The sequence below is a fragment of the Pholcus phalangioides genome, unplaced genomic scaffold (genome assembly GCF_987345545.1).
Source record: "Pholcus phalangioides strain wild (caught in Gottingen) unplaced genomic scaffold, Ppha-v1.0 ptg000039l_1, whole genome shotgun sequence".
NCBI lineage: Eukaryota > Metazoa > Arthropoda > Arachnida > Araneae > Pholcidae > Pholcus > Pholcus phalangioides.
This window is the reverse complement of record NW_028301625.1, coordinates 16,041,421-16,067,862: the sequence shown is the minus strand read 5'-3', so window position 1 is coordinate 16,067,862 and position 26,442 is coordinate 16,041,421. Positions and strand designations below refer to the sequence as shown.

Below are 26,442 nucleotides of genomic sequence, written 5' to 3'. Positions count from 1 at the left end.
CATTACAATTCGCTCACAATTTGAAGTATAGATAGCAGCACTGAAATATCAAACACAACACTAGCTACACACTCAGACTGTTAGGTGCACTCACTTTGTTCCAGCCTCTGCCACGAAGCTGGGCTGGAAGAGATCTCGGCAACGGGATAAGTCCGGTGGCAGAGCCCCTGGCGTTCATTCATTCAGGGTGGGGGGGGGGGACAAAGAGCATGTACTCAATATATGTATATATATATATATTTACCATTTTTAGTGTATTTTCAAAAGCCAGGGGGGCAGCCCTGGGCTACCGCTCCCCAACATTATCTAAATACCCATTTTTTTGGTGTCATATATTACTATTCCCCTTTTCATTCTCATCTATTATATCGACTAATTGTTTGGGGCAGTGACCACATCAGTGTGTTGCGACCCATCATCCAGACCCAAAAGAAAATAAACAACTCAGTCTTCCCCTTAATTTATCAAGGACATCAAATAGATACAATAACATTCTAAATATTCCCTTAATACGTAAAACAGTGAAGAAAACCCATTTTACATACCTTATTCCGAAATTTTATAACAAACTACCGCATGACATTATTTTTTCTCCTTCCATACCGTTACTGAAAAAACGTTTAAAAAATTATCTTTTTTCAATAGCTAACATCAACGATCACTTTTGAAACAAACAAACAAACAAACAAAAAAAAACCAAATAATTAAGAGCTCTATCAGTCAGTTTTAAATCCAATTTTACCAATGTCTAAGTACACTTCCTGCTGTTTGCCTCCAATTTTCGAAGTCGCTAAACCATTCTAGCATTTCATATTCTCATTCATAATGTATATGAAAGTACACTGTATACTTGAAATGCCGTACTGTATTCTGATTGTATACTTGCTCACAGATGCAGAATTATTTCCATGTATTTATCAATCTTTTTTTTTGTTTATCTATTTGTTCTGTCCTTGAAATTGCATTGTAATTACTCATCGATACTTCGTGTTCATCAGTACAGATCCACGGGATCTCTTGATGAATTTGTTTCTCGCATCATTATGTATTATTTCATCATGTTGAATAAACTTTTCAGAAGAAGATTATCAAGTGCACAATATATTAATTTTCAGATTTTTGATCTAAAAAGATTCTTCTCGTGGTTAAATTTAATTCCCGCAGAACATCCGGCACCACATAATCAATTTTATATAGTGGATTCCGCTTATAACGTTCCTCAGGGTTGAAACATGGGAGGAGGAGGTGGGTTTGGTGCCCCGGGTGCTGAACCGGAGGGGAGGCGGCGTGAATTTCAACCTTTTACCTGCCCTTTAACATTACAAGGGACACCAACCAATGCTAACCAAGCATCTGGTTGCGGCACTGCTCTTAGAACCTTTTCCCGCTTAGTACGATTCATTTTCGTGGTCCCATCTTCAACTAATGCTCAGACTAAAGACGTTATAAGCGGAAAAACGCTTTAAACGCGAAATATTAATATTTCGCGTTTAAAGCGTTTTCCCGCTTACAACGACTTTAATGACGGTTTTTGGAAAAGTGTTATAAGCGGGATCCACTTAAAACGTTTAATCCAGGTACTTATTTATTCGCACCTAAAAGATTTCAAATTATAAAGGCTTTAAATTATTAGATGAAATATTAGACTTTAAATGAGGCCGAGGCCTATATTTTCATAGATATTATAGAGACGCTATGCTCACCTCTAGAGTTCAAATGCTCACCTTCTGCAGCAGGGATTTTAAGCTAAGTTTTTTGTGGAGGGGGGGGGGGTACTTTGCTGAGATTTTTCATACTTTTAGGCCCCACTATAGTGGATTTCTAGAGTGAAAAATCAAAAAATGATAAGAATCGTCCTGCGAGCTGTTAGCCTCACCCTGTGGGACCCCCTGTAAATGCCACTATCAGTGAATTCGTAAGCGAATACAGTTTCATTCCCTGGGAAAACCCAGATGTGCTACAAAAGTAACAGAATTAATTTTCTTAACACCCATTTATTTTAAAACTTCAAAATTTTCACTTACCGAAAATATATTTTTTTCGAAGATATAGCCATTTTTTGGTCCACGTCAAGCTTGCGTGTTTCAGGACTGAAGTAAAAAAAAGAAGGGATAACAAAGGCTCTTCTAGAAAACGATGATTCATCTTATTCGATGGCTTGGACTTTGTTGTGCGTTACCAAAAAAACTGAAGGGTGTAGGGGTATGTTGCAGCGAAAAGGCAGCGTGACGGCCGAATCGCATGGGGAATCCCTATAGAACCTTGGCGGGAATGCAATTGACCCTCCTCCGGCTATGGCTTCTTTATTCTTTCAACATTACCAGAGAGAAAGCTCAAGGTCGCACTTCTTCGAGTGCACAAATTTTAGGGAAAGGAACTTTGAGAAAAAAAATTAAGGATTAATAAAGAAAAAAAGTGAGGTAACTGGAGTTATATATGCTTGCTTGAAGGCTCCTGAAGGGGCGATAGCCCCTTCACATATTGTTTGAAGGCTCTCGGGGGGGGGGGGGCAATCGCCCCTCCCTGGATCCGCCACTGCCCGTATCCAATACCGTCTAGAGCAGAAGGTATTGCCGTATCTCAGCTCACGCCATTATATAAGCTCAATGTTGCTTACATCTTTTTCCCAGCATCTTTGGCGATAATTGGCGTATTGGCCTGTATTTTCCCCTATTTAGAATCCTACTCGTCGAGGAAATATGGTTAGTCCACCAGGCATGATTCTTTGAGAGCACTGGAAAAAAACAGGACATTAAAAAAAGCCTTGGTGACAAAACTGCGGAAAAATTTAGATATGTCCCGGAAAATGCCAAATTATTAACTTTATGTGGCTCCGAATGTCTCGTTTTGAACGATTCGATGTCCCGTTTTTGACTCAAAGAAATATGGTTATGTATGTTTTGAATAACTTAATCGATAGCTGAAAAATATTCTGCAAGTAGTGAGAAATAAATGAAAAGTATAAGTATGGCATGTTTGTGATCCTTAGACCATCATTGCAGTCTGGATCCCGGTCTTGTTCCTCGGAGGTTAGAAAGTGTAGAATTTTGTGAAATATCCTTTAGTGATTCAAGAATAAAAGTAATTTCCAACTTTGTTCAATGCACGATCGCATATTATTAGTTTGAAATTTTTATGATGACAGATTTTCACTAGAGTAAACTTTGAAAATTTGATGGTGGTAGGGTCATGCTTTCTTTAATTTATATCAATCATCGTGTTCATACTTTTTAGTGGTCGCTACTTGAAAATTTGTCCTTAAAATATGAAAAGTTTGGTTTTCATGTATATTGCTTTTTTTTTCTACAAGTTATTCTATATTTATATACTATTCCAAATTTACATATGTGACATATGGAAACTGTTACTGATAAATCTGTTATCATAAAATGTTTTTCCGCTTGTGTGTGATTTTTACTGTATTGTGTTACCTTTTTGCTCTTTGAGTTTTCAAATAAATCATTAAAACATCGAATGCTGGTGAAACCTTGCTACACAACGATACTCAATATAATGATAAATCCCTATACAATATTTCAGAGCTGGATAAATCGGAAAAAAAATATATATTAGGCTCCAGATACATTTCTTAGGAAAAAATCTTAGCTTTTTCTCAAGAAAAACTGGCTTAAGGACTGGACTACAGATATTTCAAAATAAGATGGGAACGAATGTCACAGGGCTGGACAAATCCCTGGCGCCAAGTAGCCATGGCAATTAAAAAACCTCCATTGGTGCCTAAAATTTTCTATACGTGATTACTAAATCAGAGTAAGAATGACAAAATTTTCGGATTTTATTATCAATGTCTCTTCTAATATGGAAAAGGGATCAGTAACTCTCAGGAACGTGGAAAATACAATATTTAGGACTATTTTTCTTGGGGGGGGGGGAAAGGAACTGCTTGTTCCCTAAGAAATTTGTCTGATGCCTAATTTTTTTTTTTTTTTTGATTTGTCCAGTCCTGAAATGTTGTAGAGGGATTTATCATATTGAGTATCGTTGTAGTGAGGCTTCACTGTAAGTAATTAAACATTTGTTTTCATGATTTATTTGAAAATTTCAAAAGCAAAGGGGCAACACAATACAATAAGAATCAAGCGAAAAACATTTTTATAATAAGAGCAACATATTTTAGGTCAGTGTTTCCTAACCTGTTGGAGGTCGCGACTCCCTGTAGCATCAGAAAGTCAATTTCAAAGCTGCCCTACCATAAAATCCAAAATGTGTTTTTTTTTACAATTTTGGCTAGAACAGCTATAGTGTAATTCTTTTTTCTTGGGCGACTTTTTTGGCGATTTGCATTTTCACCAAGGTTTTGGTCCCTTGGGGACACAATTTTATTGCTTGCAGAACACCTTCAACATTGTAAAACGTCAAGATGGCCACTAAAAGTTATCAGCGATTTCATGATGAATGCGAAAACAATAGCAAGAATATTTGATAAGGTTTTTGCAGTCATCATTTGATGGATCATCTAAGCCTCGTCCTGGCCCATTGGGCTATACGACAAGATCTGTTAATCTGACGCTGAGTGAGCAATCCCGCTCAAGATGTTTTTTTTAAAAATTAAACGTCCCTATGTCAGTGGTGCGAAATGGTTGTATATAGAGCTGTGCCATACATCGTCATCATTGTGTCTCCTCTCCCGGGGGCCCTTGCTTATCCCCAAACTAAAACAAAACATACCAGGGGTTCCTACTGGGTGCCCATAAACCATATTATCTATTAATTCAATGGCATTAATTCGTCTAGTGTGAAAAAATATGCACTCAATATGGTATGCAATATCTTACGCATGAAACATACATTGAAACACTTATAGCCATATTACCATGGCGCCATATCACAATGGCGCAATAATGTCAAGTTTGACACACAATATACGCGATATACATTATAGTGTATTCAGCTCTATCACATAACCCAGTGAAACTTTATTTAGATTATTCATTTAGTGTATGAGATTTACAATCTCAATTAACTCTTATACGTAAAATACCAGTCATAGATATATCCATCAGCAAAAGTTAGCAAAAATCAAATCAAAAAATAATATTCTCGCAGCCTGTCATAGACACAACTTATATAAAATTTCAAGGTACCATTTGAAATCCTCCGCATAAAAGAAAAAACATACATACATAGTAACCATTTACGACTATATCGCCGCGGCGCAATTACGCTAAACTCTGCACTCAATGTACAAAATATGCATTATTACGCATTCAGCTATGTCACACGACACAGTTGAACTTTACATAAATATTCGATTTAATGTATAAGATTCACAATCTCAATATCACTTGTAGCCGAAAACACAAGATCACACATACATCCATCAGTGTTATTGTTGTATACACAAGTGCTTAGTTCAAACGGATCACCAAAAAAAATATTCTGTTCATTACGGGTTGTACTCTAAATACCTTTCCAGTGACAACTCCATTATTTCCGTGATAAAGTTCTGTGCTCTTCTGCTCTTCAATAGGGTCGCTATTGGAAGTTGCTGTTGATCTCGAGTGAGTACATTGTTTCTTCTTTCTCTCCAATAGACACATTGATAAATATAGTGGTATCTACGCACTTGTGCTTCTCCGCAGAAGATGCAGTTACCACTCTTTTTATGTCTCCATTCTTGACAGTATCCCATGGGTCCGTGTTCTGTAATTATTTGATTTAGGAAAAAGTTCCCTCTTACATATTTTTCATTAATTGTCGGATAAATGGCATATACCGGTCTGCCCTTCGTTGATGTATTCCAGTGTCTTTGCCATATTCCTAGGTTTTCTGTGTACAGCATCTTGCATATTTGGGCTTTGCTATACTTGCAATCAATGTCAACTAATCTTTTGTTTGTTCCATCTTTTGCGAGTTGATAGGTAATCAACAGAATTGCGAGTTGATAGGCAATCATTTTATGGAAATTGTCTGTTCAGGTTCGAAGACCATCGTCTATTTGAGATAGTTCTCAACGTTTTCCCAATAATAGTGGTTGGCATCTTCAGGGGAATTGGTAAAACTGGATCAAAAGTACAAACCCGATTTGTCCGAATCAGAAGTCTGAATTGTCTGTTCGAACTCTTAACAGGCAATTTTCATCAATAGCAAGAATATTGGAGGAATCTGGAATTGTGAAAGAAATTGCCGACCATGGGATTCACTGAACCATTGCATTTGGATTCGGGGTACCTGTTGTGGTGAACCCAATACCAACCAATTCTTTTTAACTATCATTGTTTGAAAAAATTTAAGCGGCATATTTCAGGTAAGAAACTACAGTATCTTTTGCTGGCATCACGCCAACTTCTGTTAAACACTGAAGTATTTTTTTGTCTGATCAAAGAATGTTCATCCATGAAAATATTAAAAAATTCATGACCATGATAAGATCTATGACGCTGGTGATAATAAGAATTAAAAATGGAGCTAAAATAGATAAGCATTGCATGTTGGCTTGAAAAGCATTTTTATTGCCAACAAAAATTGTTGAAAAAGCCAAATCGCCAAGGTGATCTATTGGCAACAAAAAAAGTCACCAAACTCGCCGCAACTTCGCTTATGGAATCTTATCATTTGCATAGCTTAAAAAATTGAATAAATCACAATTTTGCAGCAAAAAATGTGTCATTCATGCAATAGTAATAAATGAAAAAATTATCCCACAAATCCCTTGCAAAGTACTCACAGAACCCCAAGTTTCTGGTAGGTTAAGGCTGGACAAATTTCAGGTGCCAGGTTGCCATGGCGGCTTGAAAATTAGTATTGATGCCTAAAATTTTCGTAGTGTAGTTAATAAATTGTAGGCTGAGAGCAGCACAAATGTTTGGAATTTATAGCAGCATATCTGCCAATATGAAAGAGTCACTATGCTCTGAAGTGTCACAAGAAGCATTAATTTGGACATTTTTCTTCGGGTAAAATTTTTTTGCCACCTAGATTTTTTTGCAATTTGTTCAGTCCTGTGGTAGGTTGAAAAACACTATTTTCGGTTAAAAGCCAAAAAACTTAATGCAAAAGCAGATTACAACTCTACACAATTTTAAAGATGGAAACAAGAATTAATAAAAACAAATATTTCAATTTTGAACTAGGACATTGTAGTTTGATTTACAAAGTTATTTAGTATTCATTACAATGTAAAATGATTTCCTCGCCTTAATCACCAACGAAACAATTTGATAAATGAGATCACACTCACCACCATTTCCTTATTTTGTGGAACAAAACCTTTTTTCACCCATATAACTGCATGAAGAGAAGGGAAGAGACTTGCTCTTAACTAGCACATTTGTGCTGTCAAAAACTTGTGTTCATTCTTCAAAAGTCCTGAAAGTGTATCTAATCATCACTTCTCTCTAATACATCTGCTGTCTTTAGGGCCGGGCTTAGAAATTTTGTGGCCTGGTGCGAAACAAAGAAAAAAATTGCGGTCCCTTTAAAAACAATGCATATAATTACTTCCCGATTTATATATATGAACTTCCCGAGTTGTGAACCAAAGTATTTTGGCAGTCTTGGTTTTACAGCATGCAACGAAAATTGTGCAGGCAGTGTGATGTAGATCAAAATCAGGATGCTGAAGGGAAAACAATGTTGACAAAGAAGTTTTTTTTTAAAAATATTATATTCATTTTTATTGTGTACTGGAAACAGGGCCGCAACTGGGGGGGGGGGGAAGTAGATGGATCCGGTGTCTCGAGTGCCAGATCAGAGACACCACCAATTTTACCTTTTAACCTCTTCAATATTAGAGAGGAGAGCCAAAATGTGTGCTTTCCTCCAGCTGGCCAAACATCTAGTTGCTGCCCTCATTGGAAATATTGGGAGGGTTCAAAAATATTGGTATGGGAAAAGGGTATAAAACCCAATGTTTCTATTGATATTACAAATATTAAGGAGAGGGGTTTGATACCAATACAGTTTACACATATGCTCTTCAGAATTCCTCCACTAATTGTAATGGCTATCAGCACTTTGATGTTATTGGGGTTCAAACTGGAAGCTGCTTCTTTTCCCACTGGCTGTCTTTGTCTATAGAAAAACTTCTCTGATTCAAATAATTGATTGAAATCTAAGAAGATAGGTTGAGTTATACATTAAAAATTTTATTGTGAAAATGTTTAGAGGCTCTTTGGATGAATTAGCTGACTGTAGATCCCTTTGGTCGTGGGTAACATGAATAGGGTTTGTAAACTAAATTGGTTGTGGCACATCAATTTCGAAAGTGTAAGCAAAAATGTGATTGTGACGTAGAAAAATTTAAGAAAGAATGTTATTCTGTATTAAAGTGAAGCATACAATTGCTAAGGATAATATTCTATCTGTGCCCAGATGATTTCTAAGTTTAGTGTATATCACTACAAAATTTAAAAATATTCTTTCAATTGTAATGCATAATTTGCAGGACAAAAATAAAAATGTTGAAAACAGTCTTTCGATAAGCCTTCTTCCAATGTTTTTCTGAGTACTGTCCACCATGTGATACGATTGTATATATAGCTTGAGTTTATTCAGTGAAATATTGGCTTCTAGCCTCATAAGAGCAACAATTGAAATTCAACAATTTTGTGTCTTGAAGTCTTTTATTATCATATAGGCAGGCTAACTAGGATTTTTGCTGCCTGGGGCAAATATTATTTTGCATCCCCCACAACTTTAAAATGTGATAATTCTACAACAGTGTTGTGCTTTGTTGCCACCTAAAACTACTGCCCCTAAATTTTGCCACCCTGGGTAGTTGCCCCCCTAGTTCCACTCCTGATATAGGTATAATAAGAGTTTGTGAAAATGTGTTCTATTAGTCATGTGTAGATGCTACATAGGTGGCCGCATTTTCTTCAGATATTTTCCTTTATTTGAACTTAATTTTTTTTAATTTACAATATTAAGTTCACTTAAAAAGAAAAAAGTTTGAAATTAAAAAAAAACAGAACAATTTGCATCAGATAAACATAACACCATTGATATTTATTTACATCATTATAATGTTATCTAATGAAAAATATTTGTGGAGTTTCACAATAATGCAATGTTTGTAACTGTGACTGTATATTCAGTACATTCAATATAATGTATTTTCTAAAAGCAGGAGTCTCACTGCCAATCGGCATTGCTCCAAATTGCGGCAAAATATTTCATTTCGCAAATAAATTATTGAATTCGCCAAATCGTGAGTCCATTCGGTCTCTTAATGCTCGAATCGTCCATTTCACACAGTTGTTTTAAAATTCATAATTTATGATGCATCAATTTAGCTTAAGTTTTCTCTCATTTGGCTACAACTTTTCCCATGTGATTAGCCAAATTGCTAAAATTGATGAAAAGTCAGGGAGAACCCTGTGCTAAAGAAAAGTGTTCTGTCAGATTCGACAAGGTTTTGGACAAGCACTGTCCTAAACAAAGTACCTGCTTCATACTCATACATGAAAAACAAGATATCAAGTAGAAATAATATTTATAACAAAATAAGAAGTTGAAAACAGTGTTTATATATATACACTGGTGTAAGAAATTAAGAGAATTTGCAGACTTGGTCAATTATCTCTAGAACTACTGTACCGATTTTAATGAAATTTGATATGTACATACATTGATACAATACAAAACAAATAACCATTCAATAATTATAATACACACGCATGATCGTGCGTAACACTCGTTGGAGTCGGAAGATATGAAACAGCGGTTGCAGAAAAAACAAAAAAATGGGTTAATAGGGGGTATGGTCCCCTCTTACAGATATACAAAGGTCTCGCAGTGTGATTTCATACTTGAAATAAGGCAGTTTATCATTTTCTGTGGCAATTGGTCCCACTTGTTCAGCAACGCTGTTTTCATTCCCTGGATGGTTCCCGAAGGGGGATTGCGAGTTGCAATTGCCCTCCCCAGAGCGTCCCAGACATGCTCTATAGGGTTAAGGTCTGTAGATCTGGCTGGCCAATCCATCCGGCGAATATCTTCACTCTCTAGAAAATTGTCAAGCAGAAGAGCTCTATGTGGCCTCGCGTTATCGTCCATTAAAATGAACTCGGGGCCAACTGCACCCCTGAAAAGACGAACATAGGGCTCCAAGACCTCATCCCTATACTTCACACCAGTCACAGTGCCTCTTTCAAAGACATGGAGAGGTGTGCGGCCATCCAACATGATGACTGCCCAGACCATTAAACCTCCTCCGCCATAATGATCGATTTCGCGGACATTGGAGGGTAGGTAGCGGGTCCCTGGTTCTCTCCATATGAACGTATGGCGAGAATCTGTGCTTAGGCTGAACCAGGACTCATCAGTGAAGAGAATGGTCGCCCATTGATCCATACTCCAATCTCTATGCTCTCTGCACCATGATGAACGGATTCTCCTGTCCGTAGAAGTGAGCGGGACGCAAACAGCAGGTCTTCTTGCAAACAACCCTCTCTCATGAAGTCTTTTGGAAACAGTCACCCTTGATACACGGGTTCCTGTGACTGCATACAAGTCACGAGAGAGCTGAGAAGCTGTAGCACTCCTGTTACGCCTCGCTATAATCGACAAATGGCGATCTTCTCTGGCTGTCGTGGCTCTTGGACGACCTTGCCCAGGCTTTCTCTCGACGCAAACAGCAGGTCTTCTTGCAAACAACCCTCTCTCATGAAGTCTTTTGTAAACTGTCACCCTTGATACACGGGTTCCTGTGGCTGCATACAAGTCACGAGAGAGCTGAGAAGCTGTAGCACTCCTATTACGCCTCGCTATAATCGACAAATGGCGATCTTCTCTGGCCGTCGTGGCTCTTGGACGACCTTGCCCAGGCTTTCTCTCGATGTGTCTGGTATCCTGGAACTGTTTCCATAAGTTACACACGAGCATTAAATTGAACTCTCTACAAATCTGGACTTGAGATTGGCCGGTTTCTAGCCTCCCCACAATTCGCCACCTCATTCCATCATCTAAACGTTGGTGGTTACTCATTTTTACTGTTGCAATTTGAAATTAACAGATTGCTGCAAAATAACACCAATAAATTTGCCAAGGTGTGCTAGCGAACGAAATGCGTCTTAACTTACGCGCGCTTAGGCCTATAAAGCCTGTTTCTCTACTGGCTCTGCCTACACACACATGTACGCTTACGTATTTGACGTACAAGATTTGCATTTTTGTCTAGAAGCAGTGGTTTTACATTCAGTTCAGTTCTTTTCATGAAATTCGATAAAATATGCAAATTCTCTTAATTTATTTCACCAGTGTATATATATATATATATATTGAAACAGTTATATGAGCGATATTAATTTACCATAAAATTTCCAGCTTAAAACCATCAATTTGATGGAACAATTAATTTAAAATAAAAATCAAATGACACATTTTAAAAGATTTGTTAGTTAGATAGTTTTATATTGTGCTAGTATTTTTTATTCAATATGTTAGTATAGTGGGGGGGGGGGAAACTATAGGTTTCCACTTAACATTGTGAAACTTGGGGTTTTGGACAATTTCAAACAGTTTATCCTGTGTGTTCTGTTTTGACATCTGAAACCCCAACACTGTCTGCAATCTTTTTCTAACAAATATTCAGGGCTCGAAAAATCAAAAACAAATTAGGTGCTGGCCAAATTTTATGTGAGTTAAGCATATTTTTTTCAGAGAAAAATAAAATGTCTAATATGGTTTTTTTCCCAACTTTTAGAGGATTTGGTGATTTTCTATGTTGAGACACATGGATGTTAATTCTAGGAATTTTATGCCACTTTCTGTCTCCCAAAAGAGAATATACTGAAATCTGTGACGTACGTCACAAAATAAGCAGTGCTATTACAGAACAATCTAGAAGAATTTTAAGAAAAATATAGAAAACAATATTATGGGAGTTTTTACTGCAGAACATTTCCAGTCAGCCGATAGTTTGTTGCAGAACAATGTAAGACATTCTTTGGGGTTCCAGACCCAAATTTAGTAATCCCACATGCCCCAAAGCAGAGTCTTTCGTATTGGTCTGCAATGAGCTCTTGGCTAACTGGAACTGTTCTGCGGTGAAAATTCCCACATAATAGTGCAGGGTTGGGGTTTTGGACAGAATACGTGGGATAAACTGTCCAAAACCTCCCAAGTTTCGAAAGGTCATGTGGAAAGCTATAGATTTTTTTTTTTCATGATACGAACATATTAGAAAAAAAATACTAGCAGAATATAAAACTAACTAAATCTAAAATCTTTCAAAAGGTGTCATTTGATTTTTTAAAAAATTTAATTGTTTCACCAAATTGATGGTTTCAAGCTGAAAATCTGAGTAAATTAATATTACTCATATAACTTTAAATAAAAACTTTTTTCAATTTTTAGTTTGTTATAAATGTTATTTCTGCTTTGCATCCTATTTTTCATGTGTGATTATGAATCAGGTACTGCATTTAGGACAGTGCTTGTCCAAAACCCTGTCAAATCTGTCAGAATACTTTAGAAAATACATTATATTGAAGATACCAAATATGCGGTCACAGTTATAATCATTGCATTATTATGAAACTCTCAACATAAATATTTTTTATTAGATAACATTATGATGATACAAATAAATATGAATGGATACAAATTATGCATAATTATTTAATGAAAATTGTTCTATTTTGACTTTTCAAACTTTTTTTTTAAATTTTTAAGTGAACTTTCTATTTTACATTTTCAATTTTGAATTTAAAAAATTAACTTTAAATAAAGGAAAATATCTGAATAAGATGAGGCCATTATGTAGCACCTACACATGACTAACAGAACACAATTGCACAAGCACAGATTATTCCTATATGATGATAAACGACTTCAAGACCCAAAAGTTTTGTTAAATTTAAATTGTTGCCCTTATGAGGCTAGAAGCAAATATTTCATTGAATAAATTCAAGCTATATATACAATCCTATCACATGAACAGCAGTCAGAAAAATACCGGAAGAAGAATTCTTATCAAAAGACTGTCTTTCAACATGTTTTTTTTTATTTTCGTATCCCGCAAATTATGCATCAACTGAAAGAATATTTTCAAATTTTGAAATCTTAGAAATCATCTTGGCACATATAGGGCAACTAAATTAGTTATGTGTTATCAAATGTTAAAAGACACAACTGAGCTTGATTATTAGTGTTTGATTATTACTTAAGTTTAATTTCATTATATAGTCATATCTATTGCATTTTTCTAATTTCCATGTGACAAATTTTTATTTCATTCTTGTATCTTTCATGTGTTTCAATAAAAATCTAATATTTAACCTCACAAGACAGTTGAGTTTTCAAGGGCAATCCCATAGCTTGATAACCTGATATCAGTCATACAACCCTTTACATATACTGTTTTGAATTTCAAAATTTTATTATATTTAATGTAATTAATATAATGTATGTAGGTACAAAGTTTATATTATATATATTTGATTATAGAAGTTACTTCGTATCAAATTTTTTTCAAAGTTTTTCACGTAGGCCTATAGTTATAAATAGGTTTAGGCCAGAAGGGTTTTGGACAGTATGGTAAAAACCATGGTATTTACCATTTTACTGTCCAAAACCTTGCCAAACCTGTAATAGTGTTTTCTACACTTTTAAAATTCTTCCCATGTTTGCTCTGCAGCAGCATTGATTGTTCTGCGATATGTCACAGTTCTCCTGCTTTGGGATTCATGTGGACAGTTTGATGTCTGAGAGGGATTACCAATTTTTAAGTCACCATTAATGCACCTGAGATTTCATTTTTCAAGCACTGCAAATATAGTCAGAAAGATCTCTTATACTATGCATGAGTGATTCTAGGCATGGATCCAAATGAAAGCGATTGCCCCCACCCTAAGGGATCCATTATATGTAAAGTTTTTTTTCAATAAAGGGGATGTCAATATCCATTAATATATAATAAGTCGCCACCCCTGACACACCTCAGGATCTGCATCTGGGTGATTCTCACAAATTATGACAAAATTGTGTCCCCATCAATTTAAACCCTTTACTGTACAAAAAGTTTGATCTTAACTTTTTAGGCTAATTTTTTTTAACTTTTGCGAAGACATATTTAAGGAACCATTATCTTTCTGTGAGTCAAATTTATTGAGGCATTATCTGACTCAACGAGTTGCTGTGCATAATTTATCAAGAAATCACAACCATTTTATTGAAAACTAGCTGTTACCCGCGATTTCACTCATGTAGATTTAGTAAGTTGAAAATTACTCAGCGATGCTTCCTCCATATAACATTTGAAGGCCTCATGACCCCACCTTGAGGGCTGAATTTTCAGAAATCCTCTCTTAGCGGGTATCTACATCATAAAATATAATACTGACAAAATTTCAAATTTATAGCTTCAGCGGTTTTGGCTCAGAGTGATTTCTTTATGTAAATTTTGAACCCACTTATGATCCCTCCCCCCCTTGGGGGGTCGAATTTCAAAAAATCTCTTCTTAGTTAGTCTTTAAAATGTCACTAAATAAAATTACTCACCGAATTTCATAATTATAGCTTCTGTGGTTTCGGATCGGCTTAATTTCTTTATGTAACCCCTTATTGAGTTTATACGTCATGAAATAAAACTACTCGTCAAATTTCACGAATATAGCTTCAGTGTTTAGTTTTGACTCATCATATTTTGTCTTTGCAACCTTTGAAACTCCTTATGACCTCCTTAGGCATCATATTTTTCGAATTTCAAAAAACTCCTTCTTAGTGGATCTATGCCATGAAATAAAACTACTCACTAATTTTCATAAATATAGCTTCAGCAGTTTCAGCTCGGCGATGATAAATCAGTGAATCAATCAGGACATGTTATTATGTATATATAGATTTAATTCTTGCACTATTGTGCTAATTACTCAGATACAATTGAGTAGTTAAAGAGTAATATAAAATATATTGAGTCTCTTGGAACTTTTTTGTTATTTTCTACTTATAGACACGTCTCAAATTAATGTGTATCTTTATTATTTTTTATCAATAAAGTTTTAAAATTTAATCAAAATCATTTTCTTTTTTCTTGTCTTCTCCCAGCTGACTGCAAGCAATTTTCCATGTTTGAATAATAACTTTTAAATCTCATGACAAAAATATTTTTATTTCAATAACATTCAAGGTGTGTCAGAAAACGATACAGCTATATTTATTTTTAAGTTTTTTCTTAATGCAGAGAGTAGGTCTAAATGGGTAGGTACGTTATAAGTGAATCACACTTATAACGTACCTACCCTTTTTTTTGCAAACTGCACACTGTCCTTGCATTGCAGACACAATATAATAACCATCAGATGACCTGACATCTTTTTTTCAGTTGACTGCTGGATGAATAATTAACCCCTCCTTCGATCGTAGAAGGCCCATTGTCACTTCTCTTCGGAATTCCAAATGTGAAATACGATCCGCTTCTTGTAACTCTGAATGAATTATCCAATGTGCTATAATGATCATACGGCAAATCTTTTCCAATGGAATCCAGAGCTGAGGTTTTGATTGGATTCTAGAAAAAAAAAATTTTTTATCCCATGCAATAATTTTTTTTCGGATTGCTCAAAACTGTCTTGCCTTTTCTTGAAACTTGAGTGTTGCACTTACGTTTTGCTCTTTTTTTTCTGCCCTTCATCTTTTGAAGAACACGTTTCAGGAGTTTTCTAACACCTCATCCTCATTACAAAATTACCTAGCATTTCACATACATCAGTTGGAACTGTTGATACCAGATCATTTTCAACAATATCATCTTTATCCATGATGTTCCCATTTTCATTAGCACCTAATTGGCATGTATCTACATCCTCTAATTCGGAATGTGAAAGAGTTTCTTAATGTCTTACGGTTTGTTCTAATGTGAGATATCTTTTTGATATGGTTACACTCAGCTGAACACAACAAGACTATCTAAGATTGTCGAACTCGGTTTGATTAGTCTGCAGTTTGTTAAAACATGCATTTTTAAAAATACAAGAATAAAAACGTACGCACCCAATATAAACTATCCACCCCAGGAAGCACATTCCTCTGTGTTGTATTACCCAGAATTAGCCCCTATAATCATGTCGAATGATACCCTGGGGTTCGAACGGGAAAATCGAAGCAGAGCACTGCACACTAGATATTCCTAGAATCCCGCTCTCTTGAAAGGCCAATGTTCCATAAATGGAACATGCATTTTTGAATGCAAGTAGCTCTTTAACGTTTCACAGTACAAGAAACGAATTGATTTACTTTGATATATTAAGTGGTAGAAACACAAAATAATTTTCAATTTACTTCAAAATTGAAATGTTGGCAAATTTAAATCGAAATGGGGAAAAAATGCCAAAAGAATGTCAAATTTCAAAATTCTGCCAAAAATGTTTATATCAACTTAAAGTTTCCTAATTTATTTCAAAAAATACTTTGAACTCTTCCTCTATATATGATAAAAAACTGGAAATGTTTGAATCAATTTTTATCTGATATTTTTGCAAATAAAAACTGTTCCATTTATGGAACATTGGCCTTTAAACAGTTAATGCATGGGTCTCACCCGGACACAACCCGAGGACCTTGTGACAAGTAGATCTGAACAATTTGTGAGGGTTAGTATGCAAATTGGTAGGCAGGAATTTTTAGTTGGTAGAGAGGCCCTCAGAAAAATCAGCATGTCAAGATTTTAACATCATCCCCATGATGATTTTAAAATAGCTCAAGCTAACTTTATAGAAATTGCACGAAATCTCATTCCAAAAACTCAGCATTAACGTGATCTCTTGTTTGCAATATTATCGGTTTTTCTGTACTGGTGCCATCCTTTAGATGAATATCTTCAACTATAGAATCAATCGAAAATTTTAGGATTTTCTGCCAGATGCTTGATGCAGGAAAAAAATTGTACATTAAGAAAAAAAATTGGCAAAGTTTTGTGGTGCCCCTTTTCTCTTGATGCCCTAAGCACATGTTTATTTTTCTTAATGGTTAATCCGGCCCTACTTACCAACCACAGTCAGTTTGTCTTTTTCAAGGGCCAGAACTCCCCATTTCTCCACCCCAGGGTTCGGTCCTCTCGCCATTATTATTTTTAATTTATATAAACGATCTTCCTAATTCCATCAATTGCTACATCAGACTCTTTGCAAATGATCATGTCATCTACCAAGCAGTGCACAATGAATCTGACCAAGCATCTCTACAAAATAACTTCAACATTGTATCGGAATGGTGCTCGTCCTAGCAATTACCCCTTAATTCTGCAAAAACAGTTTTTAAGAAAATTACTCATGAAAGACTTTCCCTCGATTCTTCTTATACTATCAATAACTCTTTAATCACAAAAGTTTCTGATTATAAATATCTGGGTGTAATTATTTCTGCCAGCGTCTGTTTTAATCTTCAAGTTGATTACGTCTTTCGTAAGTGTCTCCAGAAACTTTTTTCTTCGAAACCTCTAAAACTCCACCCATTACCTCAGACATCTCTGCTTCCAAACCGACAGCCTTTGTGTATTCTCATATGGCTGTGAAATCTGGGACCCCCCATACTCGCTCAAACATAAACAAATTAGAATATTCAAAATAAATCTGGCCATTTCATTCTTAACTGTTGGTCATCTTCTGCCTCCATCACTGAACTCAAGCGCCAACTCAATATGCGACTGCTTTGCACCAGTAGATATATCTCTCACTTAACTTTCCTTTTCAAAATCTTTCATGGTCATTTTCATATTGACACTTCTAATTTTCTAACAACAGCTTCATACTTTTCAAAAAGAATTAACCATTCACAAAAATTGAAACCCATCTTTTGCATCCACAGATTGTTTCAAATTTAGTTTCTTTCCTCGAACAATAACTGACTGGAACATCATCCCGTCAAACATTATTGATTGTACAAGTTTCTCATTTCCTTTGTAACATCAATCGTCTCTGTCAAACTTCACCACTGCATTCCCTTGTATAGGCCTTGGCCAAGCAATATTGTATAAATAAATAAGTCCAAAATCCATGAATAAACTTTGTTTAATTAATATATATATATATATTAATATATATATAAGCTGAATTATTCATTAGCTTGAGGTATCACACTGTAAAAAGAAATAAGTATTTGAGACATGAATCATAAGAGAAAATGATAAACTTTTTTTTTCCAACTAAATATGTTATATAATTGTATTAGGGACCTAATTATATCCAATTTTATGAGAGCCACCTTTCTGTCAACCTAATATTTAAAAAAAAATTAGTTATTTAAATTTTTAGCACAGTTTTTTGTTTCATAAATTAATTTGTATTGCATATAAAAATTTCCTCTCCACTTATTAATGCAAGATTTATTGAAAGACTGGTTATTTGTGGAGATGAAGATTACAAGGAAGAAAATTCATTACTGCCCCCATGGGGACTCGAACCCCGGTCTCTCTTGCCGGACGAGTGCTCTACCATCTAAGCTATGGAAGCAGATAGAATATTTCAACCTTGGAGCGTATATATATGTTGAAAGGCTCCGCACATGGACGGCGGCAACAATCAACTAATAGCTCATGAATGACATAGACCAACCAGATAGCCACATGCAATTAGAAATGTTCTCTCCACTTGTTAATACAAGATTGAAAGACTGGTTATTTGTGGAGATATATCACTGCCCTCACGGGTAGAGAGATCGGGGTTTGAGTCCCTGTGGGGCAGTGATAAATTTTCTTCCTTGTAATCTTCATCTCCACAAATAACCAGTCTTTCAATGAATCTTGTATTAATTTGTATTGTTTAAAAAAGGGGAAAAAAGAGTTTTTGTTTATCTTCAATCTTTTCTTTTATTCTGTTTGACTGACTTAGATATTTTCTTCTTTTGTAGTGCTGTGGAACTGTGCAACTCTTACAACTGCTGGAAGAATTTGTAGACCATTCCTGTAATCATTTTATCAATTTGATCAAACTTGAAACAGTATCTTTTACTGTGGTATCTAATTAAATCGTGGATTGTAACCTTCTACTTGTAATCATGACTAGCAAAGGACCTGTAGGTGTGGCTGATCAATTGAATTATCTTGTTCAATGGTTTTTGGAATACAGTGAAATGCAGAAAGATGATTTCCTTCAAGTTTTAATACAAACATATACTCCTAGTAATGTTAATGGTGTATCTGATTGTGTGAATCATTTGCAGGTCAATGAACGTCCTCCAAGCATTTTTCAGTGTCGCATGAAACTGTTTCGTGAATGGTTTGTAAGTTGGAGTGATGAAGACAAAAGTGAGTTCCTTGATCGTCTGGAAAGATTGGATGAAAAATTTGTTAAAGCGTTTCGCAAAGACCTATTAGACCCCACCTGTGATTAGTAACTACTTGCTAATTGTCATATTCTTACAGATATTATTTTTAAAATCAGTAATGCATTCCAGCAATTCATCTAACAGTTTTAAAATTGATTGGTGATTTTTTGTTAAAAAGACATTTCTACATTATTCGTGGTCATTGCCAAAGAACATTTTTTATATTGGTTTATTGTAGTATCGTTACCAAAAAGAGACTTTACAAATGTTTTCCATATTCATTTACATTCCAGATTGTTTTACTATTTTATTTCATCAAATATTGTCTTGACTGTAACTGTTTTTACAGCAGCTGAACATTAATATATCTGATTTTTAGAGCATTTGAATTGCAGGATGGAGAGTGATTCGGATGAAACAAATTTTTGTAGTTCTGATGAAACAGTTGATGAAAAAGAACATTTTATTCCTATTTCCAAAAAAACTCTCTCTAAGGAAAAAATTGAATACTTTGAGGGAATAGGAAAAGACTGTATACAAATTATGCATGATTGCACAATACGAGGTTTGCGATCTTCAGCCACGTGGGCTGCTGAATTATATAATTCTTTATGCAGTTGCACTGATATTGTTTTCCCTTCAGATATTGAAACTGAGCTTGTGTCATCAAAAGAATTTTCCAATCAGCTGCTTGCAAAATCATATTTTGATAGCAAAGACTATCACAGAGCATCTTTTTTCGCTAGTAAGTGCAAGTCATCAGTTGGTAGATTTCTCTATTATTATAGCCTGTATTGCGCAGCTGAAAAAAAAACATTAGATTCCATAGTAGATGTTACTTCACCTATTAATCAGTCAAGAAATGCCAATTTGAAGACTTTAAGAGCTCAGCTTGAAAAGGTATATTTGAATCGTGCACTAGATGGGTATTGTCTGTATTTGTATGGAGTTGTTTTGAAAAAATTACAACTAGAAAAGGAAGCCATGAATATTCTCTGTGAGGCAGTTCATTCACAACCTCTTAATTGGGGTGCATGGCTAGAATTAGCCTCTCTCATAGTTGATAGAGAAACTTTGGAAAATTTGACTCTTCCTTCTCATTGGATCAATTATTTTTTTCATGCTAACACTTATTTAGAGCTCCAGATGAATGAGGAGGCTTTGGAAATATACATCCAACTTTGTGAAAATGGCTTTGGTTGCAGTACATATGTAATGAGTCAAATTGCCATTGCATATCACAACATGCGTAATTTAGACAAAGCAATCATAGGATTCAAAGATCTTCTACTATTTGATCCATATATGCTGGATACTTTGGATATATATTCAAATCTCCTATATGTCAAAGAAATGAAAAAAGAATTGAGTAATCTAGCTCATAGAGCCTGTGATATTGATAGATACAGAGTAGAAACATGTTGCATCATAGGAAATTTTTACAGTCTAAGGACTCTGCATGAAAAAGCAGTAGTATATTTTCAACGAGCTCTTAAATTAAATCCTAATTATCTCTCTGCATGGACACTCATGGGACATGAATACATGGAAATGAAAAATACTTCCTTTGCTATACATGCCTACAGACAAGCTATTGCAGTGAATAAGAGAGATTATAGGGCTTGGTATGGCTTGGGTCAAACTTACGAATTGTTGAAAATGCATTATTATTGCTTATATTATTATAAACAGGCGCAACTTTTGCGACCACATGATTCAAGAATGATGATAGCAGTTGGAGAAGCCTACGAAAAATTAGAAAAAAATGAAGAAGCTAAGAAGTGTTTTTGGAAAGCACATACTACACATACTGGGGATGCCGAAGGCGTGGCACTTTTAAAGTTGGCTAAAATATATTATAAATTGGATGAAGATGAACAAGCTGCTGCTGCTTTCAAGGACTATGTGCGAGATGTTGGAACAAAAGATGTCCCTGACAAAGAAGATCTTAATATTGCTTATATGGTTCTTGCTCGTTATTATTTTAAAAAACGTGATCGCAAAGCCATTCAATATGCTCAAAATTGCCTAAAATACCATGAGCTCAAAGATGAAGCCCGATATATATTAAGGCATATATAAACATGCTTCAAATAAAAAAATTAGCTAATGAAAATACTGTTAAAACAAGAACTAATGGAAGAATGTTTTAATTTCCAGTGAATAAATGATTCCATTGATTTCATGATATTCTTATTTGGATCTGATATTTGACTGCTCTTAAATTTTTAATTTTAATTTTTTTGTTCGAGCTAATATCAATATCTGAGATAAAAAATTGATCTCTTACTTTTTCAAATTTATTTCCTACTAATAGTAGTTTTCATTTTTTTTTTTTTTTTTTGTATGTGTGTGCGTGATTGTATCAGTTTTGTCTTGATATTTTAAAATGATGTTGATTCCCATTGGTGCCAAGAAAATTTTGCAATGGTCATTTTTACTTTTTATAGAGTAATATGTATATTGATATTGTCTGTAATAATTTTATTAGTACAATTATCTTCTATTTTGCAATGAAAAGGTGATTTCGTAAGCATACAACAGACTGTTAGTGATGGAAGCATAACTAATGGTTTTTTTCTTTGCAAGTGTTTGTCTCAATTTCTAATGGAAAAATGACTTTCTTGACTAAAGATGACTAATGAAATAATCCTTTCTGTTTTTATCTTTTTCAAGTTTAAAATTTTAATAATGCATCTGAAGTGTTTTTTTCACTTGTATCACATTTACAGGGGGTGTGGTGAGACTTGGAAATATTTGATGCTCTGTCATTCTAACAAAAACTGTGAAAATATCTTTTCCACTTGTAATAAAAATCTGGGAGAAACTTCACATGCTATCTCTACATGAAAAACTAAATTATTATAAATATCATTCGACAGGCTGTGAGTATCATCAGCGATGTAATGTTATAACCTTAACTTTAGTGAATAAATAAACCAAGTTTTTGTTGAGGTGATGGAGCTGTTGATGATATTGATTGGTTTCAAACCATTTATGCAATTATAAGTTGAAAAATTCAGGTTAATTGAAGTGATTATTGTATTGATGTTCCAAGTCCAGATTTTTTTAGGTATATCATAGGGTTAAGTTACTACACTCAAAGTTAGTGTGGGAGAGGATGATATTCATGTCCATTTTGGCCCATTCTATGAAAAACAGGTTCTGCAAGGCAGTCAAATTTGGACTGTTTTGCAGTTTCTTCTTAACAGCCTGCTCCAGCATGTCCCATATTTTCTCAATAACATTGAGATCTGGTGAATTCAGCAGGCCAGGTGAGATGTTGAATGTCTGTCTCATGTCCACAAATCAATCCTTCACAATTTCAGGTCAATGGTCAATCATATAATCTAGAATGCCGGGAACTGGTCTTATGGCATTATTCTTATGAAATCCTTCACAATTATAGGTTGGTAGACAGTGGAGTTGTAATGATTATTGTGGATTTGGAATGACATCTTGTAGGAACTGGTCTTGTGGCATTGCCTCATTATTGAAAAGTTGCATGTAGTACATTGCTTTCATGCCATTCAACATCTGAACTAAGACACCCACATCAGTACTAGAAATATCCTCCCCATAACATTAGACTTCCACCTACTTTTTGTACAAAGTATATGTTGCTCATGAGGATAGCATTCCATAATTTTTTTCCTGGTGTGCTTAGAAACTTTATTTTTCTCTTAATTTTTCTTATGTGATGGTGAAGATGAGGTAAATGAGTTTACCATAAAATGCCTTATTCTGAATAACCAAGGGGAAAAGCAAATTAATGCTGTGAGAAAAATATTAATTTTTTCTAATGAGTTTTTCATGTGATTTAATATAGTTTGTGGCAGAGGGTTCAATAGTGAGATATAATCAAGATAGGAATTCATAGGAATATGGCAGTTGGAACTTGTTTTATTAATAGACACTATTTATTAATTACACTGTTATTACATATTCAAGCAAACTGGTCTATTCCTAATGCCATATTGCAAATGTAAAACATTTATACATAGTGTTAATAAAGCAAACTGAAAGATGGAAGAGCATTTTACTTGCAACAGTGTTTGTATTATTTCACTTTATTTTTGTTTTGTTGGTGGGTTTAATTTGTATATTACATATATAAGGGCATCTAATAATGCAACAAGTCTAGATGGTGATGAAATTTTAATGCAGCTGTTAGCTGACTGATGATTAAATACTGTCTTTTCCAATGAACAGCTTCCATTTGAAATAGCTTTGGGGGGGGGGGGAATGCACTACATATTTAAAAATAATGTATACATTTAAAAGATAAATTTTAGATTGAAATGCTTCATGTTTATGGTGAAACATGTAGAGAGAGAGGCACGTGTTTTGACTTATCAGTTTATGCAGTTTTAATACTCAATTGTCTCAGGTCATTACCATTACTATTTGTCTTTACCAGACAATATTTTTTTTTTTAGTTTTTGTTTTCTTTTGGATTTTTAATTGTCAAAATATTTTCTTTATACTTGATTATTTTATTGTGGTTGACAGCTATTATATTAGTTCCTGATTAATTGCACATAACAGATGATTGTGCATTAAACTCATCTTATGAGGTACTGTAGTTTTCAAGTAAACTTGTGTTTGAGGAAATATACAGGGTGTTTTAGAACTCATGACACATATGTTAAGGGGTGATAGAACACAACTAGATAAGCTCAAATCACCATACAATCCATACCCGGAACTCAAGTAAAGCGCTAGAAAGCAGTACATGTACTGTGCCATGAAATGATGAGCAACAAGATACACAGACAGAATGAAAGGACACGGATGAATTTAAGGAAAAACAACTTCTAATTGCGCAGATACATCACTTGAAATCTGTTTCCGCCAATGACACAGGCCTCACACCATCGATGCAGTGTTGGGAAGTGCCCTCTACCACTTGACATGGATTATTTGTGTTGGACAAATTGTTGGCAATTTGGGCGTGTCTAGTTGTATTCTATCACCACCTAACAGGCATCTTCAACCCATTGCTCTCGAGCACCACAATGCTCCCTGAAGTACGCAGAGTGCTCAATGCTCATATTCGATTTCGTGCTCATGAGCACTTGGTCAATGTTCCAGTTAAAACACCTTGTAAAAATTGCATTCAAGGATTGAAATCATCCTGATTTCATGCATTCATATGTTAAACTTGGAGTAAGGGTACTGTTCTTTTGATGATGGGTACAGACAGTGCTCATGACTGGAAAATGGTTGAAGACCTCTGCCCTAACATATGAATCAAGTTCTGAAACACCCCGTACATTGAATCACATCTTTATGATGTTTTGCGTTACTGTTTTACTGAATCCATTTTTTTTCCTTCTAAAATGAAGTTTTGTTGCAATTTTATTTTACACAGTCAAAATATAAGAATATATATTTTTGAGCAAATGTAATATCAGTATGTAAAAGTGTGTTCTTTGGATTTAATTGTTTTTGAAGTGTGATATTTTGTAATTTTATCTGGTAATAAAAATGTTGAATGATTTTTGTGGTAGTTTAATGAATGGGATGATCTGTATGCTTGGCATGTATCTATCGCTAGCAAAAATACTGCTGTTTTGCATGTGACATTTTTTCTGCATTCCTAAAACAAAAGCACTGTATCCATAATTTCCCAAATAAATATTCATAAGGTCGTTATTGAAATTCTTAAACTACTGTTTTCTAACAGTTTTTTGACATTTGTATGTCAAAATTATTGAATTGTCTTGAAAATATTGGGTGTATTGACAATATAGAATTCTATTTGGGGGGGGGGCTGTGAGGGAAAGTCCCTTTAATGAGGTACATGGTTTCTTAACTAGGGGGTCTGTGACCTTGATTGAAAAAAATTCAACTGAACATATTTTTTCATACGCTAAATGAAATTAATGACGCGCTCAGCACATTAAATTCCCTGACTTCCGGAAAAAGGCACAAAAAGAAAATGTTTTCGCGTGCCACGAAACGACTCTTTTCCAGGGAGCGTTTTATTCCTTCGTACTTCAGCACCACCCCTTCTTCCCTAGTCGCACTTGTAATTATCCGAGAAAATAATTTTGAAGAGTAATTTCACACACCAAAATTTTAAGGGGTATTTAAATTTAATATCAATTTATTATTTTAAGCGTTATTTTATTTTATGAAGAAAAATTACGCAAAGTTTAAAAGTATTTTTAGTCCTCTACAAAATTTGGAGGAATGAAATTGAATTTAGATGCGTATTGGATTTTCTCGGCAAGTTCCCGCTCTCGATTTTGTCCCAGAAAATCGGATTGTGGTAACCGCAGCTCCTTATTCAAATTATCGGGCTTTTCATCGTGAAACCCCGTTTTCAAAAAAAAAAAGTCGCCACTGCAAGCAGCAGAAATTACTATGGTCGATCGTCAATGCGTCAAATCCCGATGTTTCGCGGGAAAAAAAATTCATTTCATGAATAAAAAAAGCTAGTCCGCCGAATTACGTGTGCTAATTTATGAATTTCGCCAAATAACGAGTGCTAATTTATGAATTTCGCCAAATAACGAGTGTTAAATCGCCAAACTTCGTGTTGAATGTCCTGAAATTTGCTCCCATTTTGCAACAATTTCTTTCTGAGTATAACTGAAAAACAAACTGAAGGCAGCAGGAATCGTGCCAAAAAAATTGAAAAACTTAATTTTAAAGAATTTGTGTGTGTTGATCCACTTTAAGCGAGAGGTGAATATCTCTGAATTTATTATTTTATGAATTCTTATAATGCTGGGTAACAAATCAAAAGATGTAATTTCTGAACCACTTCTACGTCTATATTTTTGAGAAGAGGGAAAATTTGTTTGCCATGACTCCTTAAAAACTCCTTAATTTTTATATAGGAAATTTTGTATGAATCCTGGTATTATAATTAAGTTTTTCTTTAATCTAGTCCTCTCACTAATGTTCAAAATACGCTCCTTCTGTTACACGGCATACATCAAGTCTGTAATGAAATTCTTGCCAAATCTTGTGTAGCATGTCTGTATCGATGCTGGCGATAGCAGCTGTGATACGGGCTTTCAAATCAGTAATGGTCGTTGGACCTGAAGGCACATACACGCGATCCTTTACGAACCCCCACAGAAAAAAGTCGCATGGGGTGAGATCCGAGGATCGTGGTGGCCAAGGTAAGAGTGCTTTGTCTAAGGCAGATACGCGACCAATCCACCGTTATGGTAACTTGTTATTGAGGCGGTTCCGCAC

The 26,442-nt window shown here is 34.9% G+C and overlaps 2 protein-coding genes across 4 annotated transcripts; both read left to right on the top strand.

Moving 5' to 3' along the window:
• Positions 1–2,954: 2,954 nt before the first annotated feature.
• Positions 2,955–24,730, top strand: LOC149065627 (anaphase-promoting complex subunit 8-like). 3 transcript variants are annotated; one of them, XM_089253512.1, is made up of 2 exons: positions 2,955–3,081; positions 18,811–24,730. In XM_089253512.1, exon 2 carries the CDS (start codon positions 19,624–19,626, stop codon positions 21,307–21,309), a length of 1,686 nt encoding a protein of 561 aa, XP_089109638.1. In that variant the 5' UTR covers positions 2,955–3,081; positions 18,811–19,623; the 3' UTR covers positions 21,310–24,730. The 3 variants fall into 3 exon arrangements, with proteins under 3 accessions (XP_089109638.1, XP_089109637.1, XP_089109636.1); XM_089253511.1 differs by having other exon boundaries at positions 2,955–3,029; positions 18,811–21,439; XM_089253510.1 differs by having other exon boundaries at positions 2,955–3,181; positions 18,811–21,439.
• Positions 18,958–19,293, top strand: LOC149065628 (uncharacterized protein C14orf119). The gene has a single exon (XM_089254013.1). It carries the CDS (start codon positions 18,958–18,960, stop codon positions 19,291–19,293), a length of 336 nt encoding a protein of 111 aa, XP_089110139.1.
• Positions 24,731–26,442: the final 1,712 nt, after the last annotated feature.